The sequence below is a fragment of the Cottoperca gobio genome, chromosome 20, assembly GCF_900634415.1.
Source record: "Cottoperca gobio chromosome 20, fCotGob3.1, whole genome shotgun sequence".
NCBI lineage: Eukaryota > Metazoa > Chordata > Actinopteri > Perciformes > Bovichtidae > Cottoperca > Cottoperca gobio.
Window position 1 is genome coordinate 6,418,690 of NC_041374.1, and position 14,393 is coordinate 6,433,082.

A 14,393-nucleotide genomic window follows, 5' to 3' on the forward strand; every position below is an offset into this window, starting at 1 on the left:
TTTGAATTGCACTAACCAGAATATGTTTGATTGATTGGTTGGTTGGTTGATTGATTGATTGATTGAAGACTGATTGATTGAAGATTGATTAATCAGTTGATTGGTTGATTGGTTGATTGGTGATTGATTGATTGATGATTGAAGTGCAGTCTGTGTAGCATCAGCCACATGGTACAGTATATTAGATGCTATACTGCAGTAACTCACCAAGTTGCAGTTCAGGGTTGGTCTCACACAGGCTCCAGTCCACATTGCAGTCACAATGAGTTTTCTCAAACAGGTTGTCCAGAACTTCCCTGACATTTTGCCTCTCGTCGACCATCAGAGTCTTGGCGCTGCCGTCATTCATCAGCACCTTCACCACCAACTGTTAGAAAAATGTGACTTTATTATGTTAGCATAATAATCACATATGGGTATAGCATGCTAACATGCTAAGTTAAGTCATTTGTGGTCATTTCAGTATGCACACTGTCATCATTCACATTGTTAATTAACAACACGATTAATCTTATAATGACTTTCATTTAAATGAGTTCATTGGCTATATGCAACTTCTATCTATCAAAGCTCCCATCAATGTTACTTGTTGGCCACTGGTCGAAACTATCAAACAGGAAGTGAAAGAGGGAATTGAGACTGCCATGTTTTCTAAAAGGGTTTTTATTTTTACGAAATAGTCTTTAAGTACCCTAAACAGCTTAATATTTTGATGTAAGTAAGCACCATTAAAATTGTGATAAGTAATGATTGATAGAGATTTTGCATAGATGTTTTACATTTTATTATCCTGATCGATTATGCACTAAATAGGAGTAGTTAATGGTTGGAGTGCTGGTAGAAGTTGGTTCAGTTTAGAACAGGTGCAGGCCTGCTGGAAACTTGCTGAATTAAAAAAGTAAATGTTTTATGTTTGTTGTTTAATTTTTATTCTGCCTTTGTGCGTTCTCCCTCCTTACAATCCTTACACCCTTGTTTCCAGTCTATACACAGAGCTAAGCCAACTGTCTCCCTGCTGTAGCTTCATATTTAAGATATCGATCTTTACATCTAACTTAGCAAGAAAGTTTGTAATGTTTTTGTGTGTTTCTAGTGAGGTTTTCCTTTGTAATCTGCGAGACAGATCAAAGTTAAAACATGCTGTGGACAGCAGCAGGTGTTTCTAAAGCGTGACATCAAATCAAGTCCTTGAAGCCCATGCAGCTTGTTTATTATCCAGTTTAATTACAGGCTATGTACAGTAAATGGTTGTTTCTGTTTCCTAATGTTAGTTTTACAAGAAGAGTTGGAGCATCATCACTTCTGTCTTTCTATTCTGTTAAACTTCTTTGGCTTTATTAAATTCATTTTTTTATTTCCTCCCCATTGTATTTGTCTCTTTTTGCAGTCTTAGCACCTCCTTTTCCCCGAAGTTAGCTGAGATTAATTTTGCTCTGGAGCTTTCATTACAGGCTCATATGGCTTTGCACTTCCTCTCATCTGAAACAAATTCAGCCTTGGGAAGCTGAAGGGTCTCTCAGAACCAATATCAGCCAGTCGCTTGCCTTGTGTCATAAAGAAATTTGGGTTTCAAAGATGTTATCACGAGAAGATTTAGAGTGTTAGATCACATGTTCCTCGGTCTCGACCTTTCCTGGAAAACAATATTGGTCTGGCATGTGGTTGAATGTAACTGGATATCAAACTATTTGTACTCTTACAGTACTTCCTCGTGCAAGGCAAGTATCGTCAATATACATGATCTGTGTCGAAAGCATTCTCAGGAAACTTGAGGGCCTCTGCCCACAGACAGTTGTGCTGAAACCACTAAGAGTGCACGTTGCTCTTCTGCGTGTAACACCCTTGGAACAGATCTTCCTGCGAAAGTGATCAGTGGCCTGTGTTTCCTCAGCATCCACACACACATGGCAAAGTGACTTTTTTAGCTGGTTTCCTTTAGATTCTTCATTTATAATTAATATAGGGAAACAGGCCATAAATGCAGTCACACCTACACCCTTCTTAGCCAAGTCACAACTTGAAGTGTAGAACTTGTAAGTCATTTCATCAGTTATATCACTTATGATCAAAGTGTATGCATTTGGCACAAAACTAGAATGTGTAAAATTGCACATCCTGATGCAAAGCCTTGCATGCAAGACCACATGTCTGTGCTTTTTTGTTGATTGCTTTGAAGATGAGAAAGTGTCCACATATCACCCAAAGAGGGGAAACTGTGCTGTCCTGCAGGATGTTGGCTGGATGAAAGTAGCCATCCATTACTGTGATTGATGGCTCTTCCGAAGGAAAAGAAAGAACTATACTATCTTTGATCATTAGGCCTTTTACAGTGACGTCCATGTAGTTGTAATTCACGATGTCTTTAAAGTTTTCTGTAGCCAGTGGATGATCAGAGATCAAAGACTTCAGTGTTTGGCTTACCTTTTTCACTTTAGCTTCCTTGAGCTTCTCAAGAGCAAGTTTGATTTTGTCTGCTTTCATCTGCGCCTCGATTTCCTCCTAAATAGGACAAACAATAATATGTTATGTTATTGTGCAGAATATACGTGTCAAAATCAGCACCAAGAAATCCTTTTCGATTTTTTCGAAAAATACGCCTATTTCTATTTTGATTCGAAGATTGATACCACTCTCATGTATATACAGTAAAATCAAGCTACAGCCAGCAGCCGGCTAGCATAAAGACTGAACTGGGGGAAACAGGAAGCTTGACTCTTTCCGAAGGAAACAAACTCTGTCACCATATGAAAACAAATTTCTGTCACTTTGAAGTTGTCAAGCAACCAGCAGAGACTTCAAGGGGTCAAAGCTCCCGGACCAAGAAACGGTCTAGCACATAACTGCTCGTAAAAGCAAAACTTGTCATTACTTCCGCCAAGGAGGTTATGTTTGACTGTTTGTCAGCAAGATTACTGATAAACCTCCGGCCCGACTTTCAGGAAACTTGGTGGAAGGGTGTAGCATGGGCCAAGGAAGAACCCATTAAACTTTGGAGCAGATCTGAATAATACACAAGGATACACCAATTATTTCCCCCTTTCGTTAACAGTACGAGATGGCCTTGGTGGAGGTCTGCGCTCTCCGAGGGCCCATCTAGTTACACTTTGTTACATTTGGACAGAGCCAGGTTACCATTTTCCACGTCTCCAGTCTTTACGCTAAGATTAGCTAATCGGCTGCTGGCTCAAGCTTCATATTTGTGTGCGCATGCAAGATAGATTGGTATCAATATTCTCATCCAACTCTGGACCTAAAAGCGAATAATCGTATTTCCCAAAATGTTGAGCTCTTGCCTAAAAAGGTTATTAAAGGTAAAACGAGAGGAAAAGATGTAAATCTGTGGATGTAGCGGTTTAATTTTAATTTCCTAACTTCACGTGAGGAGTGTGCATCCAAGAATTTCATTCGAGACATTAGATCTAATCCACTAAATCTCAATTAGCAGGGATCGGATATCCTTTACTTTGGCTTATAACTCAGGTGTTCTTCTTACATAAAAATCCTGCCTCGAGTGCTGTTTTAATGAACTTGCACACCTCTACCTAACAATGACACATTCTCAGCCTCAGCACAGATGGTGATTTTACCTTAGAGGGATGAGGTAACAAGCCCTGCTAAAGCAATAAGTTCCAGTCTGGCTCCCCCCCCCCCCCACCACCACTGCCACTTGCCTTCTCCAACCTTTGGTATTGATCCTGTTACTCTTTCCTGCCTCATGGCTGTATGTGTTTGATCTGTTCCAGACAGACTCACGGCTGTTTCGCCTCTGTAACTGTAACAGATGCCTCCATCCAGAAACAACGTTGCCATGATGTCACCGTCTCAACTGTTATAAGAGTAATATCACTCTTCACAGTTCCACAAAAGACACTAGAAATGTATATGCTGGGAACTATTGATGTTTTGTTTGCAATTCTGACTTGTCACGCACGGCTCAGGAAGCAAGGTTTCTCATGGTAAACCAAGACACGCTATAAACAGATTATGACATTATTGCCTCTCTCTGTTTCATTTAGCTGCTCTTCCATTTGAAGCATTGTGGTATTTTATTTGTAGCTGTACCGACCCAAATTAACTCTCTATTACAAGCTTTGGTTAAAACTCTCACTTCTTCAATATTGGACCAGTTCCCAGTAGTAGAGAGGTTACAAGATAATTGCAGAGATGCTACTTTCATCTTACAAACTGTACACCAGCTGACTCACCCTTGTAGGCTTTACAGTCTGAAGAGGCGGAGGTGGTAAAGGGGAGGTGGAGGAGGAGGCCGGGGTGCTAACATTGCTGCTGGTGCTGCTCGCTGGTGATGTTGGGGAAATGAGGGAGGAGGCGTGGCTGGTGCTCAGGCCCATAGGCGGTGGTGGTAAACCTGACTGGGGCGGTGATGGGTCCTTCCGACCTTTCATCTCTGCTGTAAGTTTCTCTTCCGTCGCATTTAGGTCAGCCATCAAATCAGCCATGAGCGCATCCAAATCGGTGTCTTCCAGTTCATGGAGGGACTCTGGTGTTAGAAGATAATCTATTTATTTGTTAAGAACTGACCCAGGTAGTATTAGAGACATTAAGATTAAGAAAAAGATTAAGAACTTTCACTTCTTACAAGTTCATCTCTTTGTCATATAACAACAACTAAATGGTCTGATACACTGTATCAATGTATGTATATTTATGTTTAATATTGTACATGGCTCCTTTCCAATAAAATAAATAAATCATTCATCCTTCCCTTGTTTTCCGTGTGGAATAAAGGCTGTTGGGCATGCTGGGCTAAAGTATTAGTAAATGATTAAACAACCATTATTTATCCATTATTTACAACTTGTAAACCCTTGTATAAAGGTTTCAATGGTCTAGACTGAAATATCTCAATAGTTATTGGATGGATTGTCACAACATTTTGTGTGGACCCCAGAAGATAATTTCTAATGACTTTGGTGTTCAACTACTGGATTGATCGTCTGGACATTTAGACATTTTATTTCCTTATCAGGATGAATAAAAATGACTTTGGTGATCCCTTAACCAGCATCAGGTAAAAATGTAATTTGTCTAATTATTTAGTTTATGACCAAATACCTGTACAACTACTGACAATCCCATCAGCCTCAGCTGTACTGTCAGTTCAGTGCTAATTAGCAAATGTTAGCATGCTAACGCATTAAACTAAGGTGGTAAACAGTACCTGCTAAACATCGGCCTTGTCATTGTGAACATATTCCCGTGTGGATGTTAGCATTTAGCTTTAAGTACAGCTGAGATATAGGCCTACTGGCGGTGTTGTAGATTTTTAATCTGGTTAGAAAATGGTTTATTTTGTGATTGATCGTTGTTCAGTTTTATTTATAAAGCTGTGTCCTTCATGATGAAGAGCTGATTTGACAAGACTGAAGTATTAAACGACATACTGTACCTACTAACAAAGACAAGACTTAAAGTAGAGTGCTAATACCAACAGATGCTGCAGCCATGCTTCAACATTAACATGCTTGTTTTACAGTCCATAAGAGCCAGAGGCAAACACTGAATAATTAGCACGTTTAGTGACCTCAAAAACAGTTGCCAGATCTACTGCAGAGCAACTGAATGCTGTCTTTCTACCTCTTTATGTCACTAGTAGTAATCTGGATCATTCTGAAGAAACATGCAACATATATCCTGCCTGAGCACAACTGCCGTGCTGTAGTAAGTCATCATGGAAAGGCTCAACACATAGCTCTTTGTAGTATTTATACACACATGACAGACAAAATGTTAAGTCACCATTCAGGTCATTATAGCCAATGGAGTAGTTGACTTCCTTGTCGATGCTGGGGAGGGACGCAGGAGGTACTGTTTCCTCACCGAGACTCTGCAGGGAAGAATGAACAAGGCAGTGTGTTTATAAGAGCATGAATATAATACCTGTGTAGCCACAAGACCCCGAGAGGCCCGGTGGGTTAATCCACAACACATTCTGAAACATAAACGGTCCCCAAACATTATGTAAGAAAGTATAAAGTTGTCTAATGTTACATCTGTTTTTAAGTACACATAACAGGGCTTCTATGTGTTGTATTAAGCCCATCCTGGCAAAATGAAAGTGATTTAAAATGACCGGTCGGTCGGAAAACAACATCAAAGTGATCAGCAGGGTGTTTCAAAAAAATGTGTAATCTCTAGCTAGCTCATGCCATTTGACCTCCCCCCAGAAGACTGTGTAATTTATGGTCGTTAGATGACCAGAAAGAGTGTTTCCCCCCGCTGTGTCAGTCTGGAGCGTCTCAGTGATCGATGGTAGGTTTTAGTGAATTTGTCGTCTGTCTCAAAAAAGAAAAGTCTATTTAAGGTATAAGGTCAGAGGATTAACCATGGATAAAATGTGTTGTTGTCTTCAGTATGGGTTGCTTGAAAGGTATGTATAATATCTTTCATTCAAAATTGTTTAAAAAAACAACAAGGATCTCATGCACTTTACTGTGACAACAAAAAAGTCATGTAATTGGCCTGTTGGGCTATGTATATATATATATATATATATATATATATATATATATATATATATATATATATATATAGATATATATATATTAGATAAATAATTAGATAAATGATAATGAAATTACTTGTAGACAAATACATTTTTAAAAATGGCATCTGTATTTTGCAAACCCTATGAAACAAAGTAAAACCTAAAGGTTGATGTTTTTCCACAACTAAGCTATTATGAGTCCATCCACTTGTTAAAAATGAATTTCTTTTTAAAATTAAAACATTTCTTTTTCTCTTTTTCTTTAATTTTGTTGTAATGTTTTACTGCTTTTCTTCCTGCAACTACATTTGTAAGTTAATTTAGCAAACTGCTCTGAGCAACTGATATGAAATGCATAATAGGTTGAAGAATATAAGAAAATAGCAATACAAATAATATTATATTATTAAGACTAGTCGTAGATATCTATTTCTGTCTCAAACGTAAACAGCAATGAGGTACAATACTACCTGAAGAACAATAAGTAATGCAAAAATAACAATAAGTAATGAGTGATAAATAGCAAAAGCATGAAAGTCTTGTGGAGTGAAGAGCAAGAATAAAACTGTAAGTCCTAGCTCACCTGAGTGAGGAGGTCCATCTCCCCCAGCAGGTCACTGAACATGGCGTCAATGTCATCCATCTGTTTGAAGCAACAACAGAAGTGTCAGATACAAAAAAAACGTCAAACATCAGACTATAAACTGTTTTACCATGCGACAAAAACTAATTGTCAACTGTTGGGGCAGCATGTGTGAGATCAATGAGTTGTATTGATTGGTGCTGCAAGGTAGCAAATCATTTCCATTGATTAGGATATGGTTGTCATGATGAATGACAGTGAAGGAATGTGTGGAATGAAGTGGTAAATCCATCTTTATGGTGACACAACTGTTACATACACGTGCATGTTACACTGCCAGTGGTGAGACACAGTACTGCTACTTTACTTTGAAATGTGTGCGGATGTAATATGTGCCCTGAGGCTATGTTATCATCTACACTCTGACTGAAGGAGGAAAAGTATGTATGCATAGCTTCCAGGCATTCTGTTTTTGCCAGAACTTGTTGTGTCTTGCTTGCACATGTTGAACTGGAGAGTGCGATATTATTATTATTTTTCTTTTTTTAATATAAAATCCAGAAGTAAAGTTTTTTTAATGACTGACGTGTGCCTCTCATAAAAGTTCCAGCTGCAGATGATCAGTCCTAACATGTCACTCACATTACTGTACATGCTTACAATGTACAAAGCAGGTACAAAGTTGGTTTCCATCCTCATGTATAACAATATCAATTCATATAAAAAACAGTAGGCCTAAAAAACAACAACAGCATAAAATTAGAATAATTAATTACCACAAGAATTCCCTAAAGAATAAGAACTATCGACAGTAATACAATATGAATGCTTAGCTATACATTGCTGATCAATACATTACTCATACATTTGACTGCTTCAGCTTTATATAGTTTAACCCTAAAGTATATAGTTTAACCCTAAAGTAAATAGTTTCAGTCTAAAGTAAAATAGCCTGAAGATTCATTTGATTTCCATCTGTAATTATGTACAGATGGCTGTCTCTCACACATGTATTGTTTTAATCCACATTTTCTCAGAGCAAATGTTATGATGGGCTACAATGTGCAGTCAAAATAGAGTCCCTGTTTTATTACAGTGGAACATGACCGGTAGTGGTAAGGTGTCAGTGGGAGTTCATTCAGTCACAGTGGTGCTATGATGAGTAATGTAATGTGCTGTGTTTGCTACTTTACAGCATGTTGATGGCCCAGCGTGCCCTACAATGAATGAGCTTGTAAGGGTACACTATTATGATGAAGGACATTTCAACACAAGGTATGGCTGCTGTAACTTCTAATCCAGTCTGGTAAACATTTAAGATCCACTTTGTGCCTGTGGTTATAGCAGCTGAAGAGCTTTTTTTAATTAAGACTTGAAATGTAAATCACACGTGTTTCTGTTTAATTTTGGTGTTTAATTTTGACTCTTTACTTATGAGATTTTATGGATTGCAATGTTAACTATCGGTTGGATTGCCATTATATACCGAGAAGATGAATCATACTGACTTTGGTAATCCCCTGACTTTTCCTCTTGTGACTTCAATAAATCTCAACATCTACAGCATTTTGTACGTAGCCTACATTCCAAGACGATGTATCCTCATGATTGCGATCCTCTGACTTTTCGTCAAGCACTATCATCAGTTCAAAATCTTTAATTACTTTGGTTTATGACCCAATACCTGCAACAATAACTATTGGCCTCAGCTGTACTTGTATAGCACAAAGCTAATTACCAAATGTTAGCATGCTAACACGTTAAACTAAGGTAAACCCTACCTGCTAATGTGTGAATATGTTAGCATGCTGATGTTAGCATTTAGCTCACAGCACTGCTGTGTCTAAGTAGGTTACAGCCTCACAGAATGGCTATCATGGCTATTACGTCAAAGCTAACAGTTTCAATATTAAGTGTGGTGCGTTCTGGTTAATATTTGACGTAGCTGGGGTCAGGTAAAAGTTTGGTGAGGGTTAAAGTAATGCGCTATGACATCTGTACGTTTCCAACAGATGCTATACTGGCTACACAGTCTTTACCCATTGTTTTTATGTGCCTCCTTGTTCCTGTATCTACTGTTAGCCACTAACCTAAAAAAGAAGCTATACCCACTCATTAATCTCATTGGTTTAACTCAACCAATGTGATTTTCTCTGCCTCAGAGAAACTAAATCTCTGGTTTTCATTTATTTTCTGCTGCTATGGTACATTAGATATGGAAATATGAACAAAGTGTAAACTACTGCTTTCACTCTTCACAGTTTGGAATCTGTTTAGTAAACTTTAAGAGCCAACAAGAAAGAAAGGAAAAGAAAACCTTTTCAGAAATGTAATCAAAAGCGGAGGAGACAAGAGTGATTGATTGTGTTCCAGGCAAGAGTTCGCACAGTGCTATGATATGATGTTTCTCATTTGAATGTGAAATTAATCAATATTGTTCCAACATCTAACAGATGGTGTGTGCATATATGGTTTGAAGCTTCAGAGAAACTGTATCTTCTGATTCCATGAATGGGTTTGTGAAGATTATAGATAAATACTTGCGAAACCTTTCCCCATAATGACTTAACTTCTTTAAGTGTAACGCAAAAATTAATATGTGACTTATTGTAAGAGTGGGTCTTTCTAAATGCTGTAGCATGTGGGCCTACTCCACTCCCCTTTTTACGAGAATGATTTGTCCCTAGAGGGAAGTGGTGAAGGGTGAATTTCCTGCCACTTGCAATGTTGAAACTGTGTAGGAAATGGTGACACGAACAGCCATCTGCGACCTAACGCTACCATTTCCTTCAATCACATTATTTCACATTTTAAGGGCCTGAAAATACAATTTGCACGGACGTATGTACCGGTATATGACATTCTTCATAATGGATAATGGATAAAACAAATATATTGTTAAATGATTGCAGTCTCAAAGAAACAAGACTTGAAACACTCATAATTAAAAAAAAAAACTTTTGTAACCACTCCTTAATTATTTTCATTCTCCTCTTCCTGTGGTTTCACAATGTATTTAGTTTTATGACAACCAGATTACAACAGATCTCACTCGAGCGACCATGGTCCAAATTAGCTCTTTGCTCACAAACACCCACACACAACACGTAAACACTGTGAGCGTCTGATGCCATTTTCATTGTGTATTTTTTAAAAGTCAAACAAGGAAATAATCAGTCAGGTCACTCCCGGCAGCTGCTTTTTGTAGGCCAAATGCATTAAATGGAGCGCTCCCACCTCTCATACAGTACATAAAAGTCAGATAGGGTGAGACCTTGAAAACAAATCTGCTGATGGAGGCAAAAACAAGTTGTAATACTTCCTTAAGTTTAATGTTTTAGGCCTACTGATCATCTAATATGACCGTGATGAAAACAGGTTAACACCTTTTTTGTGGTTTTCTTCTGTGTTTTTGTTTGCAATGTCACACCTACAAAAAGGTCATATTAGATTATCAGTAGGCCTATAGCTTTTCTGTTTTACTTAAAGTAATAGTTTGACATTTGGAGAAATAAGCGTATTCATTTTGTATGAGATGATTGATACCACTCTTGTATCTGTCTGTTGAATAGGAAGCTAGAGCCAGGAGGCGATTAGCTTAGTTTAGCTTAGCACAAAGACAGGAAACGGGGGAAAACAGCTAGCCTGGCTCTGTCAAAATATAAAATCCGCCTATTGATTAAACAAACAAGATGTAATTTTTCATTTTAATGTTAGTGAGCTTAAGGCGCTGGTAGATGTTTTTTTTCTTCTTCTTGTTTGAACCGAGCCAGACTCTCTGTTTCTTCGTTTCCAGTTTTTTTTATGCTGACCTAAGCTAACTGTATCCTGGGTACGGACGAGGGTGCTATCAATCTTCTCATCAAACAGCGAGAAAGTAAATAAGTATATTTCCCAACATATCCAGCGATTCCTTTACAACAAGAAAAAAGAGCATGACTAAAAAACTGGCTTTAGAGATGACATGGATCTGTTGTGAAATCATGCAAAAGATTTTTATCAGCAATATTGGAGAACTTTCAGTGTTAGATGACAAAGTCTGGCATGACTAAGACTACTCATTACTGATGCATAAAGTGCTCTGAAGTTAGCTGAGTTTTCCATTTCAATCGAACAAACTGATGACAAGTGTAAATTGCCCTTCTCTGTAATTTGAGGTGGTAATTTCTTGTCCTGTCAATCACTGCATTTACTGTAAAACAAAGTTTATATCTTTCATATTCACATTATTTTGGAAGATGTTTCAGCCTGATGAAATACAATCATACAAGTATGTTGCGGCCTCTTTGCACCATCTTTCTATTTTCTTTCCATGAAATGTTATTCATAAATATTATTGGAATTAAATGTTGTTGCCTTTCAAACCCTCACAATGCATTTGTGAAAACACATCCCAAAGACAAAAATATAGCATGCAAGCGACCTCTACATTCCTCCAGAAAATGATTCCCCTCTAAAGTCTCCCAAATATGTTGCGGCCTTTTTTTTTTTTTAATAAAGGCGAGAAAATGGAAACCAGACAACAACTCTATGGCCGTATGGAAGCAGAGCATGTTTACCCTAATGTACAGAAACTCCCTCTCTTACTCAGCTGAGGCAGATGTGTTTGCAGAACTGTATGTACTCTACTTTAAAGTAGGCAAAACAGTGAAGTGCATGAAAAACAATAATCATATCTGACATTGAACTACACACAAGCTCGTATCTATGTTTGCTGAAGGGAGTTGGTGCTTTTGTAGAAATCAAATATGCACAGTAATTTCCGTCAGTTATATATTTACGTTACATGAAATCACACATGAGTCATTAGACAGTATGTCTTATATATTGCAACATTTTCTGTCTCAACAGCAGTGAAACACAGAAAACTGTCAACTAAAAGGTTTTTACTCCAGCATTCCAAATAGACTTTTGCAACGATGTACTGTTCATAAGTAATTCAGTCCATTTTTCTGTGATTTAATCTCATCTCAAAAGCCAAATCCACAAAATGTTCCTATTATCAGTGACAGCATACACATTTAAAATGAAGAGGCCAACCCTATCAGTTTCATGTGGTTATTGAGTCATACAGCAGTCTGAAATTAGAGCCGGGTCCACCCAGTTGGAAAGCGGACAAGAGCACATATGAACTAACTTATATTAACAATATTCTAATGACTGACTTATCGCTGTAAAGCAAACCTCATAAAGCTTTATCTCATGAGTACAAAAACATGTTGGACATGTTGTATCATTTCTGTACTGTTTTAACATAATCTGACAACTTTTAAAAGTCTATATCTAGAAGATGGCAGGATTTCTAAGATTTCCAGTCTGTATTATAATTATCTAATAATAATCTATTGTCCTTCTAGCCGGAGGAGGATTTTTTTTTAATTTGAGAGCCCAATTAATTAAAAACAACAAAGATTTATATACAGAGTAGTCAAAGACGTGTACGCTCAAAGCAAAGCAGCTATGGGTGTTCACCGTTAACTGAAAATACAACATCCAATTTAGCAGAGATGTCACTCACCTTATCAAATGTATTAATCCTTGTTTCACCAGTTAGTTTTAAGATAACAGCTTCATGGACGCCAGTTCCACCTCAACTTATTACTCTCTGATAAAGCTCTATACCAACAAAAGAGTTATATACAGGAAGATTTGGGTGTGTTGATGTGGGTTGCATCTGGCTCTCTTGACTCTTGACTTCTTCCTGCTTAATGCGGAAGTTCAGGTCTAGACCTGTCACTACATTCTTTCTGAAAGCTCAACACTTTCACAACAGTCTTGTCCGGGCAGCGCTGGGCCGTCCCCCTTAACAGCCTCCTTATCTGCACTGTACTGCAACTGTTTTTAAATGTGGACACAGCAGGAGAGAACTGCAGACGAGTTTGCTGGGACTTCCAATCATGGTGCCGATTGACAAACCGCTAGATGATGAAGTATTTGGAGGTTAAAATGAAATTAAAGAGAGGTGTCGGAGGGATTAAGAGAACGGCTGATTCAGCACAGGGAATGTGGCTTGTCTTGGTTAATAATTCACCTCACTGAAACTGATTTACAGCCAGTCTTTAGACAGGAGTGGTAATGTGGCACGTCACAGAACTTCAGCTAAGCTCCAGTGATCTGAATTCTTCTGAAAAACACAGTGTCTCCTCTAGACGGATCCATAAATGTAGAATTGTTTGCTTCAAGGCAACTCAGGCATACAGAAGTCGCTTTCGCTTACACTCAAGCATTTCTTCTATTCGCTTGAAATCAGGAAGGACTATCTTAAGACACTCGTGTAGTGCAACAAGGTTAGTTATCTTCAGGGGGGAACCATGGAGAGTCAAGCTGTCAAGCTATGAATAACCTCTGGCTCTTATCTGACCAGGCAGACACAGATAGCTTTATTTATTTGCATTTCTCCTTGACTCAACATGGGAGGCGAAAAAGCAAGATTTCACATCTTTAAAAGAAAAATGTCTCTTAGGCTGACAGAGGCGTCAACATAATTGGAGAAGGTCAAAAGTAGTGAGGAATGAGGATCATGATGCAGAATTATGCTTAATAGAACAACTTGCTATGCTCATTTTCAACTCCTGTCACCGAGCATAACAGAGGGGGAAACCAAATAACCTTGAACGCGTCGAAGAGCCTTTCATGACTCGTGATGTATTAAACAAACACTCGGGGTACAGGCATGTGTCCCAACCAGCCTCATTTTCTTCACTCCTCTCTCTCTAGGGGGTTGACAGACAGATGGACACCGTAGGCGGTTTCCCATCAGCTACAAGCACGTCCTAAATATGAGCACTCAAAAGAACATTTCTCAAGTGGATACGCTGATTACCGGTTGTGGAGCTCTGCAGCAAAGAGAAAGGTGATATGTCGTCTTTGTTGTGTCACTCTTCAGTCACTGAGGGTGGTCCAACACGAGTAATGTTTTCTTTCTGCTGCAGTTCAAACATCACAGCATGGAGTCAAAAACCTGAAGACGATTGTCATTTTGAATGCAAATTTTGTTAATCTCAAATAAAGTAGGAGCAGAAGTTTAAGAATTTGTCGCTCGCAAGTCAAAGCCTTGCAGTACCCAGATGGTAAGGTGTGAGGTGTACGAAGGGCGTACTCTTAAGCTATTAGTCTCCATCATAAAAGTGCTCTGACACACCTCTAACAATCTTTCTTGGGATTTTCTGTACTAAAAGAAAATGTGTTGCTAATGACAAAACCAGTGGGCACCTTTCAAAACGATAAAGCATTTGTCAAATACAGCACTGCAGAGGACAAACTGTCACAATGATGATGTGATAAGTGATGCATTGGGAGTGTTGT

The 14,393-nt window shown here is 38.4% G+C and overlaps 1 protein-coding gene across 1 annotated transcript in view; it reads right to left on the reverse strand.

Moving 5' to 3' along the window:
* The window catches only part of apbb1ip (amyloid beta (A4) precursor protein-binding, family B, member 1 interacting protein), a 24,446-nt gene extending 11,658 nt beyond the window's left edge, over positions 1-12,788 (reverse strand). Inside the window, exons 1-6 of the mRNA XM_029457702.1 lie at positions 12,607-12,788; positions 7,089-7,148; positions 5,758-5,845; positions 4,206-4,498; positions 2,422-2,499; positions 208-367 (exon numbers count right to left, since the gene is read on the reverse strand). Of these exons, the coding sequence (XP_029313562.1) occupies positions 208-367; positions 2,422-2,499; positions 4,206-4,498; positions 5,758-5,845; positions 7,089-7,148 (679 nt within the window). The 5' untranslated portion in view covers positions 12,607-12,788. The remainder of the gene's footprint in view (positions 1-207; positions 368-2,421; positions 2,500-4,205; positions 4,499-5,757; positions 5,846-7,088; positions 7,149-12,606) is intronic.
* Between the last annotated feature and the right edge of the window lie 1,605 nt (positions 12,789-14,393).